General features: G+C 38.9%; 1 protein-coding gene across 1 annotated transcript in view; it reads left to right on the forward strand.

Moving 5' to 3' along the window:
• The first annotated feature begins 761 nt into the window (after positions 1-761).
• The window catches only part of ST7L (suppression of tumorigenicity 7 like), a 63,610-nt gene continuing 50,201 nt past the window's right edge, over positions 762-14,170 (forward strand). Inside the window, exons 1-4 of the mRNA XM_052636754.1 lie at positions 762-969; positions 2,596-2,678; positions 5,981-6,143; positions 10,941-10,995. Coding sequence (XP_052492714.1) covers positions 762-969; positions 2,596-2,678; positions 5,981-6,143; positions 10,941-10,995 — 509 coding nt within the window. The remainder of the gene's footprint in view (positions 970-2,595; positions 2,679-5,980; positions 6,144-10,940; positions 10,996-14,170) is intronic.

The following is a 14,170-nucleotide window of genomic DNA, read 5'->3' on the forward strand; positions in this document are numbered from 1 at the left end:
GGCTGCTCTGGCCCAGCCCGGCCCTGGCGCGAGGGAGGCTGGGAAGAAAGCCGAGTGATGGAATCACAGCGAGGGGCGTCGGAAGGACCCGCCCGGAAACGCCGACCGCGAGAGCGCCATGTCAGTTACGGGCGGGGGTGATGGCCCCCGGCCTCGGCGCCCAAGGAAGTCGGCTAACTTTCATTTTAAATCTATCTTTCTCACTGAGTTACATTCATTTCCCCACTTATTTTGGGGACGTTGGGAGCGTGTTTCGACTGGAATTGCCAGAGCTGCAGCCATTTCCCTATTCATCTATGGGACGTTGGGAGAGTGTTTTGACTGGTATTGGCGCCCGAGCTCCAGCCGACCAAATTGCTGTCGCTACTCCTGTAGATTTTCCCAGTATCAGTGCTCTCCATGATAGCCGAGCCCAAAGGGCTTAGTGCTGCTCGGACTCTGGAACGGTTGGTGGGTTTTTCAACCCTAGGAATGGGGTGGAAGGCGACCCTCATTCGTCTGGAGGCTAAAACACTTCACTCCGGGGGTCACAGTTCAGTTCCTCCAGAATAGGTGTCGCCATCCACCCTTTCCCTCCCTCGGAAGGAATAGGTAGCTCAGTCCTGGGGCGTTCCTCCACTTTCCAGGTCTTCGTCCCCGTTCCCTGGGACAATCAGTTTTCACGGAGACCAACTTTAGGTCCGCCACTATCCCAGGATTCCCGACTCCCGCTTTCCTGCCCTTCTCCCCTCCCAACTCCCGGCGCCAGCGGGAGCGGCAAGATGGCGGACAGTGACGGCTTAGGTGAAGCAGCGATTGCTGCAGCGTCTCCTTCTGCCCCTGTTCCCGGCTTAAGCCCGCCGCTGGGCTGGAGGGAGCGGCTGCGGGCTGGTCTGGCGGGCACTGGGGCCTCACTGTGGTTCGTGGCGGGGCTGGGGCTGCTTTACGCTCTGAGGGTCCCGCTGAGGCTGTGTGAGAATTTGGCAGCGGGTGAGAGGCCCAGAGCTCCCCGGGGACGGGCGGCGGTCCGGGGAGGGGGCAGTTAGAGGTGTCGGGGGCAAAGGCCAAAGCGCTGAGATTTCCTTATCACTGGAGGGCCTCGGAGAATGAGTTAGTTTAAGCGACCGAGTGGATTCTTTTTCTTTGAGGCCGCAGCTGATTGTCAAACTTGAGCTGCAGCCGCCGGCTCCTCCCGGAACTCTTAAGATCCGCCCTCTCTCGTGTGCCCTCTTGCGCCCTAAGAGAAACCACCTGACAAGCAGTAAACTTCAGGTGATAGGGCAGATGAGAGCAATTTCAGACCTGGATGCAGAATTTATGTACACCCTTTGAGTCTCCCGCCACTCAGCTGAGAGAACCCACACCCAGACAACAAAACATCTAACAGAAAACACGATCGTAGCCAACTATTCTCATGTTTTAAAATAGCGTTGTCAAGAAATAGTTTCCGATATATTTTTGTCCGTTCTCTGTTTTAGGCTTTATCTTGAGTAATAAAATAGAACAATACGGGAAGTAAAGAGAAAGAGAGCCACAAACAGTAGTGGGTACTTTCCTTAGTTCTGTCTTTCAACATTCGTAGAGAGCTTGCTGTGTAGTGTGGGCTGAAGACCCAAAGACATCTAAGAGGTGACGATCCCCTGGATTCTGCAAATATCCTTTAGCTGTAGCAGGGTCAGAGTGGATGGGAGCCAGGGCCTCTTACTATGTCATTACAAATCGGCCACCTCAGATTAAAATGAAAGTATTTCTGTTGTGTGACGATTTTGCCTGTCAGTGCTGTTATATTTTTCTGTAGAAAGAGGAGGCAAGTGTTCCGTTTTCTATTCTGTGAGATAACATGAAAGACTGAGATAATATTCTGAAATATTTGGACTTTTAAAGAACTGAGCATGTAAATCAGATACAACTAACACACTAAAACAAGCTAGATAAATTGACCTTCCTAGACTGTTTGAAAATGCTAATTTGGTGTTTCTGTTACAGGTTAATGAAGTGTTTACTAGTGGTTTGTACGCTCAGTGAAATGTTACTCATTGAGTTCTTTTTTTTTTACATATTAATTAGATATGCCATTCAGCTGAGAGTCAATGACTTTACAGATTTTTGTTTCTTGCTAAAACCCAAAGTATTTATGAGACTGTTATTTGAAGTGAAGAGTCTGGTCCAGGTTTTCAGTGAATCAGATATAGGAACCATTTAGTGTGCTGTTCTCTTTGGGCTATTTTGCCTCTCTAGGTGACCTGTCAAATACTACACTATTTCCTTCTCTCTAATTTGAAACACTGATTTGGATGTCACCAAAATAATTAGAAAATAGTTTTAATCCTCCTTTGTAATATATGTGGTGGAACTGCAAAAGTTCTTGTCTAAATTATGATGTTCTTGGTTTTATTCTCAACAGCAAGCTAAATGATCTCCTTACATGTGTGAAGGCATTTTTAAGATATGATACAATGAGAATGCAAAGTAGCATTTTAAAAAATTACAACTTTTTCAAATGAATCTCATACTAGATATTAATCTACTTATATTCCTCCACTCATAAAGACACCTACATATTTGTAACTTCAATACTTTTAAACGTTGATTTTTCTTTTTTTTTTTTTTTGGCAGTGACAGTATTTTTAAATTCATTGACACCCAGATTCTATGTGGCACTTACAGGGACATCTTCTCTAATATCAGGACTAATATTTGTAAGTAGTTTCATTTCCTTCATGCTTTGGTGTTTATCTAAAAATCAGATCTCTTTAAATGGTTATAATAATTATAAATACTTATAGATTAGCATTCTTAAAATGTGAAAACATTTTAAAAAACACTGCAACTTCCTCTCTACTTTTAGAGATTGGTAGTATTCATTTGTATATAAAAGACTGTATGTTGTGGGGAGTGTAGCGGGAGGCGAATTCCCCAACTAAATGCTCATAAGCTTGGCTTAGTAACAAAAATGAGTAAAATGGGCAGAGTGTAAAAAATAAAATTTTTATTTACTTTGAAGACTTGATAATCTGGACAGTACATGTTCCTTCTAGAAAAGGCTATGGTCCTTCTAGAAAAGGCTAAAGATAATTGTTGCCATGTAGATTTGCAGACCGTATTACTGGAACTTTCAGTTTTTTTCAAATGATTTCAAGAAAACCTGGATGTAAAGTTTTTATCTAAAGTCTTCCAGTACTTTAATGCTGGCAACATTGAGCAGACTAAAAATTTATATGTGTCTTGAATTGGGCTTATAGTCTACTTGCCTAGAGTGTTTTATCTCTCTAGAGTGCTTAAGAGTAGAGTTTGGAAACTAGACTAACCATCACTTTAGTTGTGTAACTTCAAGCAAGTGAGTTAACTTTTCTAAAGCTCCAATTTCCTCATCTATACATTGGGGATTATAATAGTATCAACTTGGGAATTCCCTTGTGGTCCATTGGTTTAGGGCTCCCTGGTTTGACTGCTGAAGGCCAGGTTGGATCCCTGGTCCAGAACCTTTAAGATCCCATGAGCTGCCTGACTTGGCAAAAAAAAAATAATAGTATCAGTTTCACAGTTATGAAGATTAAATGAGATAATGTGTGTGAAAACTTGCAACAACATAGTAGCACTTGATGAATTTTGGCCATGTTATTCTAAGAAGTTACACAAAAACCTGTTTAATTCAGTTTCCTCTTGCTTTATTTAACCATGGTATCATTTTTAATTTAAAAAGATTTTTAAAAATTTTGTAATCTTTATTAATATCCTTAGGAGCTAGTGTTTCCTAGTATCAACTTTGGAAAAATACTGCTACAGATAAAAATCTTAGGAAGTATTATGGCATGCATGGCGAATGAAATTTTTCTGAATTTTTTCTCATCTCTAGGTGGTGCTCTGTAACTATAGTAGAAATGTAAAAATAATAGCATTTGTGTTGGAGGTTTGTTTTTTTTTTCCTATAGGGACACTTTACCATTTTGTTAAAGAGAAATGCCAGATGAAAAAGAGACTTTTCTCTTGACTTAAATTGTTGAATTCTGGATGAAACCTTTTCATAATTTAGCATATTTTGCCATAGAATAAACTGCAAGGAGATCTAACCAGTCCATCCTAAAAGAAATCAGTCCTGAATATTCATTGGAAGGACTGATGTTGAAGCTGAAACTCCAATACTTTGGCCACCTGATGGAAAGAACTGACTCATTTGAAAAGACGCTGATGCTAGGAAAGATTGAAGGTGGGAGGAGAAGGGGATGACAGAGGATGAGATGGTTGGATAATATCACTGACTCAATGTACATGAGTTTAAGTAAACCCTGGAAGTTTGTGAGGGACAGGGAGGCCTGGCATGCTGCAGTCCATGGGGTCGCAAAGAGTGGGACACAACTGAGTGACTGAACTGAACTGATAAAGATCTAAATAAAGGAGATAAACTATATTTAAACAGCTGATATAGTGGAAAAAGCACTGGTCTTGGAACCAGCAGATGTAGTTTTGAGTCTTGACCCTGCCATTTGGGCAAGTAACATGAATTGAGTCCTAATTTTCTCATTTATAAGGAGGGGAGAAAACTTAGACGCACACACACACATATATATATAATATTGATTCATAACATATAATATGTAATCAATTTTTAAAATTTGTTACTTTTTTCAAATCAGAGTTTTAAATTTATAAAAATTAGGAATTCAAGTAACATTTTAAAGGTTGAACTGTGTCATTACCCTTGAAATATTGATGAGTTTTTATTAGCAAAGTTTATTTATAATTTCTTTTACCACCTGAAATGAGGAGGCTAGTTGTGCTGTGTTATTTCTACCTGAAGAGGTTGTATGCTTGGGAGCTTGAAGAATAGCAGCAAAGCCAGTTGTTTAGTTATTATGAGTACAAAGATTACTCTGAAAAGGAAAAAAGAGCCTATGGGAGTGCATAAAATAGTTTTCCATTCTGTGGAATCAGGAAAAATTCCCTTTGGACATATCGTTTAAGCTCACACCCAAAGAAGCCAGCAAAGGGAGTTGAAAAGGCTGGAATATCCAAATATGAAACACTCTGCTAATTCAACACAGAGAGCTGCTTTCGATTGCCTCTTATAATAGTGATAAACTGTGGAAACAGAAAGAAAGGAATATCCTGATTTTTAAGTAGTTCAGTATGGGAAACAACCTGACTCTTAACCTACGTTAATAGTACTGCCAAATACTGGATTAGTACTTTATTGTTCAGAAGAACTTCTAATTCTTGTCAACCCCATTTGCTCGATAGGACATTGAGGCTCTGAGAATTTAAGTGACTTACACAAAACACACAGCTAAAGTATGGCTGAATTGGGAGTCACTGTGGGCATTCTAACCCTAGTCTAGTGGTTAAGCACATCATACTGCTGCTGCTGCTGCTGAGTCACTTCAGTCGTGTCTGACTCTGTGTGACCCCATAGACGGCAGCCCACCAGGCTTCCCCGTCCCTGGGATTCTCCAGGCAAGAACACTGGAGTGGGTTGCCATTTCCTCCTCCAATGCATGAAAGTGAAAAGTGAAAGGGAAGTCGCTCAGTCGTGTTGGACTCTTTGCGACCCCAGGGACCGCAGCCTACCAGGCTCCTCCATCCATGGGGTTTTCCAGGCAAGAGTACTGGAGAGGAGTACATCGCCTTCTCCAAAGCACATCATACTAGTTGTTTCAAAATTATTTTTCTTTTAGTTGTGCTACAGATAGACTAAAATGACATTGTAACATAACATATTATTAATAGCTTAGACACTTACTGTTTTTTAAATGCTTTATTTACAGGCCTATTTCTTCTAGTGTTGCCTAAGCTTGTCTGAATTTTATGACAAAGCTATAAAAAGGCATTTTACCTCAGCTTCGTATGTGTTATCAGGGAATCTTGTGTTTGGCTTGTTTTTTGAAAGGAAAGTACATTTAAAAGACTGAATTAAACAGGAATGTCTTGAGAGAATGTTTTGACTTGAGCTCATATCTGCTGATCAGTTCTGTTTTAAATGAAAGATGTTTTCTCTTTGTCACAGATATTTGAATGGTGGTACTTTCATAAGCATGGCACATCTTTTATTGAGCAAGTTTCTGTAAGCCATTTGCGACCATTGATGGGAGGAACAGAAAGCAGCATTGCAGAGCCAGGTTCTCCTTCCAACAACAGAGAGAGTGAAACCAGCAGGCAGAATTTGTCAGGTGAAATGAAATGTTTTCAGAGCTGTATAGTTAAGATTGTGTTTGACCATGGCAGATAGAAAACGTTTAACAATAGAAGTTTGTCTGTCCTTTAAATATAGGTTTAATGGCTGATATGGAGAGCAATGATCATCAGAGGCCTATTTTTTTTTTTTACTCCTTCTGTTTTATTAGCCTGCCAGCTCCTGTGCAGTTTTTCCTTGTGTTCCCAGATAGTTGCTCTGGCTTTAGCCATTAAGTCCACATTCTAGTCAGCAGGAAGGAGAACAGGCCAGGAGAAAGACACTTTCCCCACAGCAGCCAAGGATACTTCCCAGAAGCATTACATACTATTTTGACTTACTTTCTACTGGTCAGATCTTTATCAAATGGCTAGAACTAGCTGTAAGGGAGGTTAGAAATTGTAATCATTTTCTCAGTGTACATGTGCCCAGGTGATAAGGGGATCTTATTACTGATAAAGGAAAGAACAGAGACAATTAGCCATCTCTGCCAAGAGAGCAAAGTTAGGAAAAATATTTTTTCTTGTCAGTATATTTACAAAGACATCAAAATCTGTTATCAATGTATGAATATTCTGTTGTCATACTTAAATTGTAGACCATTCTTCTATATGTATCTAGTAATTATACAATTAGGAAAGTAAAATCTTTGAAGCCAAATAGAAGTGACATTTTTGGATTATTGTTCCTTTCATTTGGTATGAAAATCCCATGGACAGAGGAGCCTGGTAGGCTACAGTCCATGGGGTCTCAAAGAGTTGGACAGGACTGAGTGACTTCACTTTCACTTTCATTTGGTGTAGGTTATAATCATATGGTAATAATACAAATGAGTTAATTCTGTAGAATGCCATAATGTTTCATTTGTTCAGTAAACTAGACATGAAATTTATATTAGTTTAGTAGAAAAATACTACCTGAGTGAAATTGATGGCACTTTTTATGTGTGGTCAGGGAAGTTCTCTGAGAAAGAACCATTTAAACTGAGCCATAAAGCATGAGTGGGAGTTAACCAGGATTAGTAGGGATGGGATTGACAGCCATTCAGGAAGTACGGGAAGGAACAATGGTAATTTTCTTTCCTCTTCTCCTTTCTCCCCTTTCATAAAATAATTATAGAACTCTTAAGAATAAGGCATATTGGATGTGAGGGTGATCTGGTTGTGACATCTGTCACCCTGTTGATTGCCAGGGTTGATTCGGCTCATCTGGCTGGCTAGGCAGGTGTCCCCTTCCTCCCTCACTGCTCCATGTGCATCCCTCCCAAAGCTGCGCGCTCGGTGGAAGAGTATGACCATCCCCGAGAGAGGAGGACCAGTCTTTGGTCAAGGATATACGAGTAGCTGTGCTGCCCTGCTAGAACCTCCAAACAAGCTCTCAAGAATAAGGCATGTTAAAATGAATATGACATAGATCTGTCATAAGGAAGCTCATGGTCCAGTTGTAAATAATTATAACAATAATGCATTATACAGTCTTATACCCTATTATGAGACTGAGTCAAAGTTCTTTGGTTCCACTTTTTCTCCCTGGGTATCTGCATTTTACTCTATAATATTGTCTTCCATAGACGTATATATTGGGAGAGCCAATTTTAAATTTCTGCCCTCAAGATCTCTTTTATATTCTAGACCCACATTTCTAACTCTGCTAGAAATCTTCACCTTTGATGGCCCTCAGCAATCCTAAGCTTACAGTCCAAAGTGAAGCCACTAATTTTCTTTCAATAGATACTCTCCATAATCCTAAAATCTATTAATTTCCATAAGAGAAACCTTTGAATTGTTTTAGATAATATCTCTTTTATTTCCCCTTCTTCTCCAGACTATTGATCCTCATTGTTTTCCCCTCAAAAATTATCTTGACTCTGTTCTACCTTTTAGTTCAGCATTCATTGCCCATATCTGGGCCTTAAATATCTCTTTCCTGGATTATTGCTGTGCATCCTAACTAGTTTCCTTGCCTATGATACTTCTCCTTTTAGCACATTCTCTTCCCTTACTATAAGAAAGTGGTTCTCAAAAACTTTTTAAATCTAGGAATCTTTATACTCTTCAAAATGATTGAGTACCTCACAGAGCTTTTGTTTAAATAGTGATTATATGCCCAATATTTACCATATTAGAAATTGAAACAAATTTTAACAATATTAATTATTTTAAAAATAACAGAAACCCATTGCATGTTAACATATTTCTATGAACTGAACTCTCTCCCACCTCAAATTCATGTGTTGAAGCTCTAACCTCTAATATAACTATACCCAATCTATGGTATTTAGTTATGGTAGCCTGAGCTAATACACATATCATGAAAAATAATTACATTTCCCCAAATAGGAAATTTTAATCAGAAGACTGCCATTGCTTTACATTCATTTAAATCTCTTTATTATCTAGCTTAATTTAAAAAAAAATAGCTTATTCTCATATCTGCTTCTGGCATTGCCTGTTGTGAAATGTTCTGGTTGACATCTATGAAGAAAATCTGTTTTCACACAGATGCATAGTTGGAAAAAGGAAAAATAGTTTAATAACCTTTTCGGAAAGTTGTGGATATTCTTTTTTAATACAACAGCAAAATTTACTGAGAGATACTTTCTTAAAGTTTAGTTGCAGTATGAAATCTGATGCTATACCAATTAACTCTGCATGTTCTGTTACATTAAAATCCCTTGGTGTCCCATTTTGAATGGGTCTTTCATTGTTCATTTAGAAAATACTCATTCACTGAGTTATGTATGTCTTCCAAATATTGATTCATTGTTAGTTTTTTAAAATGAGATTTATTAATATCTCCACTAATTTCACAGAAAAGCCTGTAAGTATTGGGAAATTGTCAAGTTCATGGTAACTAATATAAGTTTTTCAAAATTCTAATATGTACTTGAAAGTTCAAATTTTATCATCAGCAGCAAGTACTGTTTTTTCTTCCTTGAATTTGGCAGACCTACTTTGTTCATTGAGAAAAATGTCTGCCAGGTATTTATCTGAATAATCATAAAGTTGTCTCTTGGTGATTCTTTCAGATAAAAGTGATACTCCACAGGAAAAAAAAGTTAGTTCAGCTCAAAAAACAATTGCTTATATTGAAGACAAGTTTCATATTTGTTTGCCTGTTTACTAGATTAGGGGTGAGGAATCCAATGACTACTAGTTTAAAATACCAGCAGTTAAAAAAAAAATACCAGCAGTTTTACAAACCATTGATTTTGTACCATCAGCCCAACTTTGCAGGACTTGCACTAGTATGAGGCAAGTCAGATGCTTGGGGCACAAAATTTAAGGACGCCCTCGCTCTCAGGGTGGCTCAGACGGTAAAGCATCTACCTACAATGAGGGACACCTGGGTTCAATCCCTGGTCAGGAAGATCTTCTGGAGAAGGAAATGACAACCCACTCCAATATTCTTGCCTGGAAAATCCCATGGACAGAGGAGCCTGGTAGGCTACAGTACGTGGGGTTGCAAAGAGTCAGACATGACTAAGCGACTTCACTCACTCAAAAAGTTAAAAAGGCAAATAATGCCTTCTCATTTATTATGAAATGTGTTGTTACTTTGTAGTTCCATGAATGGTACTTTGACAACTACTGATCTAAACAAAGACCTGATATTTGTTATCTTTCTATTTATAAACATTTGATGGCTTCTTACTAAGAATAATATCTAAGCTCTTTATGTAGTGTATAAGCTCCTTCATCAGTTTCCCCCAGTCTGTTCTGTAGCCTCATTTACATCTCTCCTCACCTTCTTAGGTGTTACTCAGTCATCTCCGACTCTTTGCAACCCATGGACTATAGCTTGCCAGGCTTCTCTGTCCCTGGAATTCTCCAAGCAAGAATACCGAAGTGGGTTGGCCTTCCATTCTCCAGGGCATCTTCCCAAACCAGGGGTTGAACTCAGGTCTCCCACATCGCAGGCAGGTTCTTTACCATCTGAGCCATCACAGAAGCCCTCTCACCTTCTACTGTGTACTTTAATCTTCCACCATGTACTCTAATTGAACTATGGTGTGTGATTTTCTAATACTACTTCTGCTTAGAATGTTCTTCATCTGGCAACAATCTACTCATTTTTTACAGTGGTTCAAGTTTAAAGCCTGGCACACTGCAGTCCATGAGGTTGCAAGGAATCAGACATGACCTAGTGACTAAGTTCAGTTCAGTCGCTCAGTCATGTCTGACTTTTTACAACCCCATGGAGCGCAGCATGCCAGGCTTCCCTGTCCTTCACCAGCTCCCGAAGCTTGCTCAGACTCATGTCCATCGAATGACTAAACAACAACAAAAACAAGTTTAACTGTCACCTCCTTTCTAAAGTCTCCTGTTATTTCTCCAGAGCAAACTTAATCACTTCCTTTTTATTCTTAGACCAAAACAGCTCTCTACCATAGCACTTTTCACACAGTTTAGGTGATACTTTACATAACTGATTCTCATGCCACATGTAATTCAGTTAAACAAGTTAGTTCAGATTCTGTGGTAGGTTCTAGAAATGCAAAAATGAGCAAAGTTTTAAAAGGAGAAACTTATATTTTAAAGGGAGAAACTGTAAACCAAACAGTCACTTTGTAATATGGTAAGCGCTGTACTTGAATTGTAGACCAAAGGTCATGGAGGCAGAAATAAGGGAATAACTAGATTTGATTACATGCTGTGTGACAGCAGGGATGATCCATGCCTTATTCTTCTTTGTGTTATACGTGGCCAGCACTGTGTTTACCATGTTGGCTAAATTAGTATTTAACTACATTAAACTGTCTTAATTCCCCCCTTTTTCTCTTTGTTTTTTTTAGAATGTAAAGTATGGAGAAATCCTCTAAATCTTTTCAGAGGAGCAGAATATAGAAGGTATTACATTTTGCTTTCAGTATAATTATGGCATTGGTTTTAGAGTAAATGTATTATGGAAACATTTATTTTTACAGATATATCAGCTCTTCTAGTTGGAGTTGTGGATATATAATAAGGTAAAATGATTAGCCCAGAGTTTAATTTTCTGCATCTTGAATATGTTTACTTTTATCATGAGAAACATTGCTTCAAGCCATGTTTGTGATATATAATAAGTGTACATTTGGTCCTTGGTTTATGACAGAAAGCCTTTTCAAAGAATTCATGAGGTTAAGAAAAATTATAAATGTCAGCATATTCCTGTGCATATGTGCTCAATTTCAAATTTGACAGTTATTTGACAGTTTACTAGAAGATATCAATCTGAATGTGAATATAAATTTCATTTGTGCAACAGTACAGGGTATGCTATTTTTATATTGTATTTTATATTACCATTCCCTGGCTACACTATTGTGTCCATTGTTCTTCTGGTTTTTACTCTAAATGAGAAAACTTTTGAAACTTATGACAAAAGATAACTTTATTTGTTTGGAAAGGGGCTGTGTTTTACCTGGGGATAGCATGGGGTATGTCATTTAATTCATTGAACAAGGAATAGTTTATGTCTACTGTATGTGGACATTGTACAAAATGACGGGGATGCAAAATGATTAAGCAGTAATCCCTGTGCCTAAGTACTTGATAGTGTAGGACAGTCACATCCTGGGAAGTCAAAGCTAGCCTTTTCTGATAGATGCAATTAGCCTATATTAAGGGATTCTGCAAGAAACAGGTCCTTGAACTTCTCACTGTGTTTATTAAAAAGCTTTTAGGCTATTATTCTTGTTATCTTATAGTATCTACTTCATGAAAATCTTAAAGAGAAATTTCTTATCTTAGTATAAGGAACTCTTTTTATAATTTTACTTGTTTATTTTTGGCTGTGCTGGGTCTTTGTTGCTGCGTGGGCTTTTCTCTAGTTGTGGTGTGCTGGCTTCTCATTGTCATGGCTTCTCTTGTTGTGGAACACAGGCTCTAGGCGCACAAGCTTCAGTAATTGTGGCACATGGGCTCAGTAGCTGTGGTTCCTGGGATCTAGAACAAAGGCTCAACTGTTGTGGTGCACAGGCTTTGTTGTTCTGCAGCCTGTGGGATCTTCCCGGATCAGGGATTGAACCCATGCCTGCATTGGCAGGCGGATTCTTGACCAGCGAGCCACCAGGGAAGCCCAGGATAAGGAACTCTTAATGCTTCTTTTTGAATGATTAGTTTGTCTTAATGTGAAAGTCTAAAATGCATTGGTAATTATTGTGTGGTTCTGGGAAGCTTCAGTTCAGTTCAGTCGCTCAGTCGTGTCCGACTTTTTGCAACCCCATGAATCGCAGCATGCCAGGGCTCCCTGTCCATCACCAACTCCCGGAGTTCACTCAGATTCACGTCCATCAAGTCAGTGATGCCATCCAGCCATCTCATCCTCTGTCGTCCCCTTCTTCTCCTGCCCCCAGTCCCTCCCAGCATCAGAGTCTTTTTCAATGAGTCAACTCTTCGCATGAGGTGGCCAAAGTACTGGAGGTTCAGCTTTAGCATCATTCCTTCCAAAGAAATCCCAGGGCTGATCTCCTTCAGAATGGACTGGTTGGATCTCCTTGCAGTCCAAGGGACTCTCAAGAGTCTTCTCCAACACCACAGTTCAAAAGCATCAATTCTTCAGTGCTCAGCCTTCATCACAGTCCAACTCTCACATCCACACATGACTACTGGAAAACCATAGCCTTGACTAGACGGACCTTAGTCGGCAAAGTCATGTCTCTGCTTTTGAATATGCTGTCTAGGTTGGTCATAACTTTTCTTCCAAGGAGTAAGCGTCTTTTAATTTCATGGTTGCAATCACCATCTGCAGTGATTTTGGAGCCCCCAAAAATAAAGTCTGACACTGTTTCCACTGTTTCCCCATCTATTTCCCATGAAGTGATGGGACTGGATGCCGTGATCTTTGTTTTCTGAATATTGAGCTTTAAGCCAACTTTTTCACTCTCCTCTTTCACTTTCATCAAGAGGCTTTTTGGTTCCTCTTCACTTTCTGCCATAAGGGTGGTGTCATCTGCATATGTGAGGTTGTTGATATTTCTCTGGGCAATCTTGATTCCAGCTTGTGTTTCTTCCAGGCCAGCGTTTCTCATGATGTACTCTGCATGTAAGTTAAATAAGCAGGGTGACAATATACAGCCTTGATGCACTCGTTAGACTTGTATTATAGCCCATCTTTAGCAAATTTATAGAACTCTTTGCTGTGGGCCATTTTATGGCCCAATCCTTGTTTTACTTTATTGAGAATTTTAAAATTTGCTTCTAATTTAGATTATTGATTTGTTGTTTTGTTGTGTAGTTGCTAAGTTGTATCTGATTTTTGTTACCTCATGGACTGTAGCCCGCCAGTCTCCTCTGTCCCTGAGATTTTCCAGGGAAGAATACTGGACTGGGTTGCCATTTCCTTCTCCAGGGGATCTTCCTGACCCAGGGATTGAATCCACATACTGCACTACAAGTGGATTCTTTACCGCTGAGCCACCAGGGAATCCCTAAGTTGTTGATACTATTCATGTATTTTTTAACTGCTTCAAATCATTTTGGGATTAATATAGATGGTTAACAGTTTTTATTATTTTAGAATGTGTACCAAACTTTGCTAAGTGAACAAATACTTGCTTTTTCTTTTTTCTTCATGATAATTTCTCGCAAAATAGCTAAAAACTTTAAATAGCAAGACAACTTATTAAATAACTTAAAAAATCTTTGATCATGTATATATAATGTGCTTTTAAAATACCTTTTCTGATTGCAAAATATATACCTATTCATAGAAAGTTGGAAAATAAAGAGATGTATAGGAAGAAAGTAAAAAAAAATCACCTTTTTCTACCATGAAGAGACAACTGCTATTAGTGTTTTCATCCAGACTCTCTTCTATATATGCATATATAGAAACAGAACTTGAGCATCATAATATATGAAATTTACCATATGTGAATTTCCCACAGAATTTCTTCAAAACATGAATTTTGACAGTTGTACTATATCTTATTGTAGAGGTAACATATATAACTTACCTACTGCTCCCCTCTCCAGATCACAAATTGTATAGTTCACTGTTAACACTTACTCTAGAAGGATATCTTTATATATAAATATT

The sequence above is a fragment of the Budorcas taxicolor genome, chromosome 3 (genome assembly GCF_023091745.1).
Source record: "Budorcas taxicolor isolate Tak-1 chromosome 3, Takin1.1, whole genome shotgun sequence".
Classification (NCBI taxonomy): Eukaryota; Metazoa; Chordata; class Mammalia; order Artiodactyla; family Bovidae; genus Budorcas; species Budorcas taxicolor.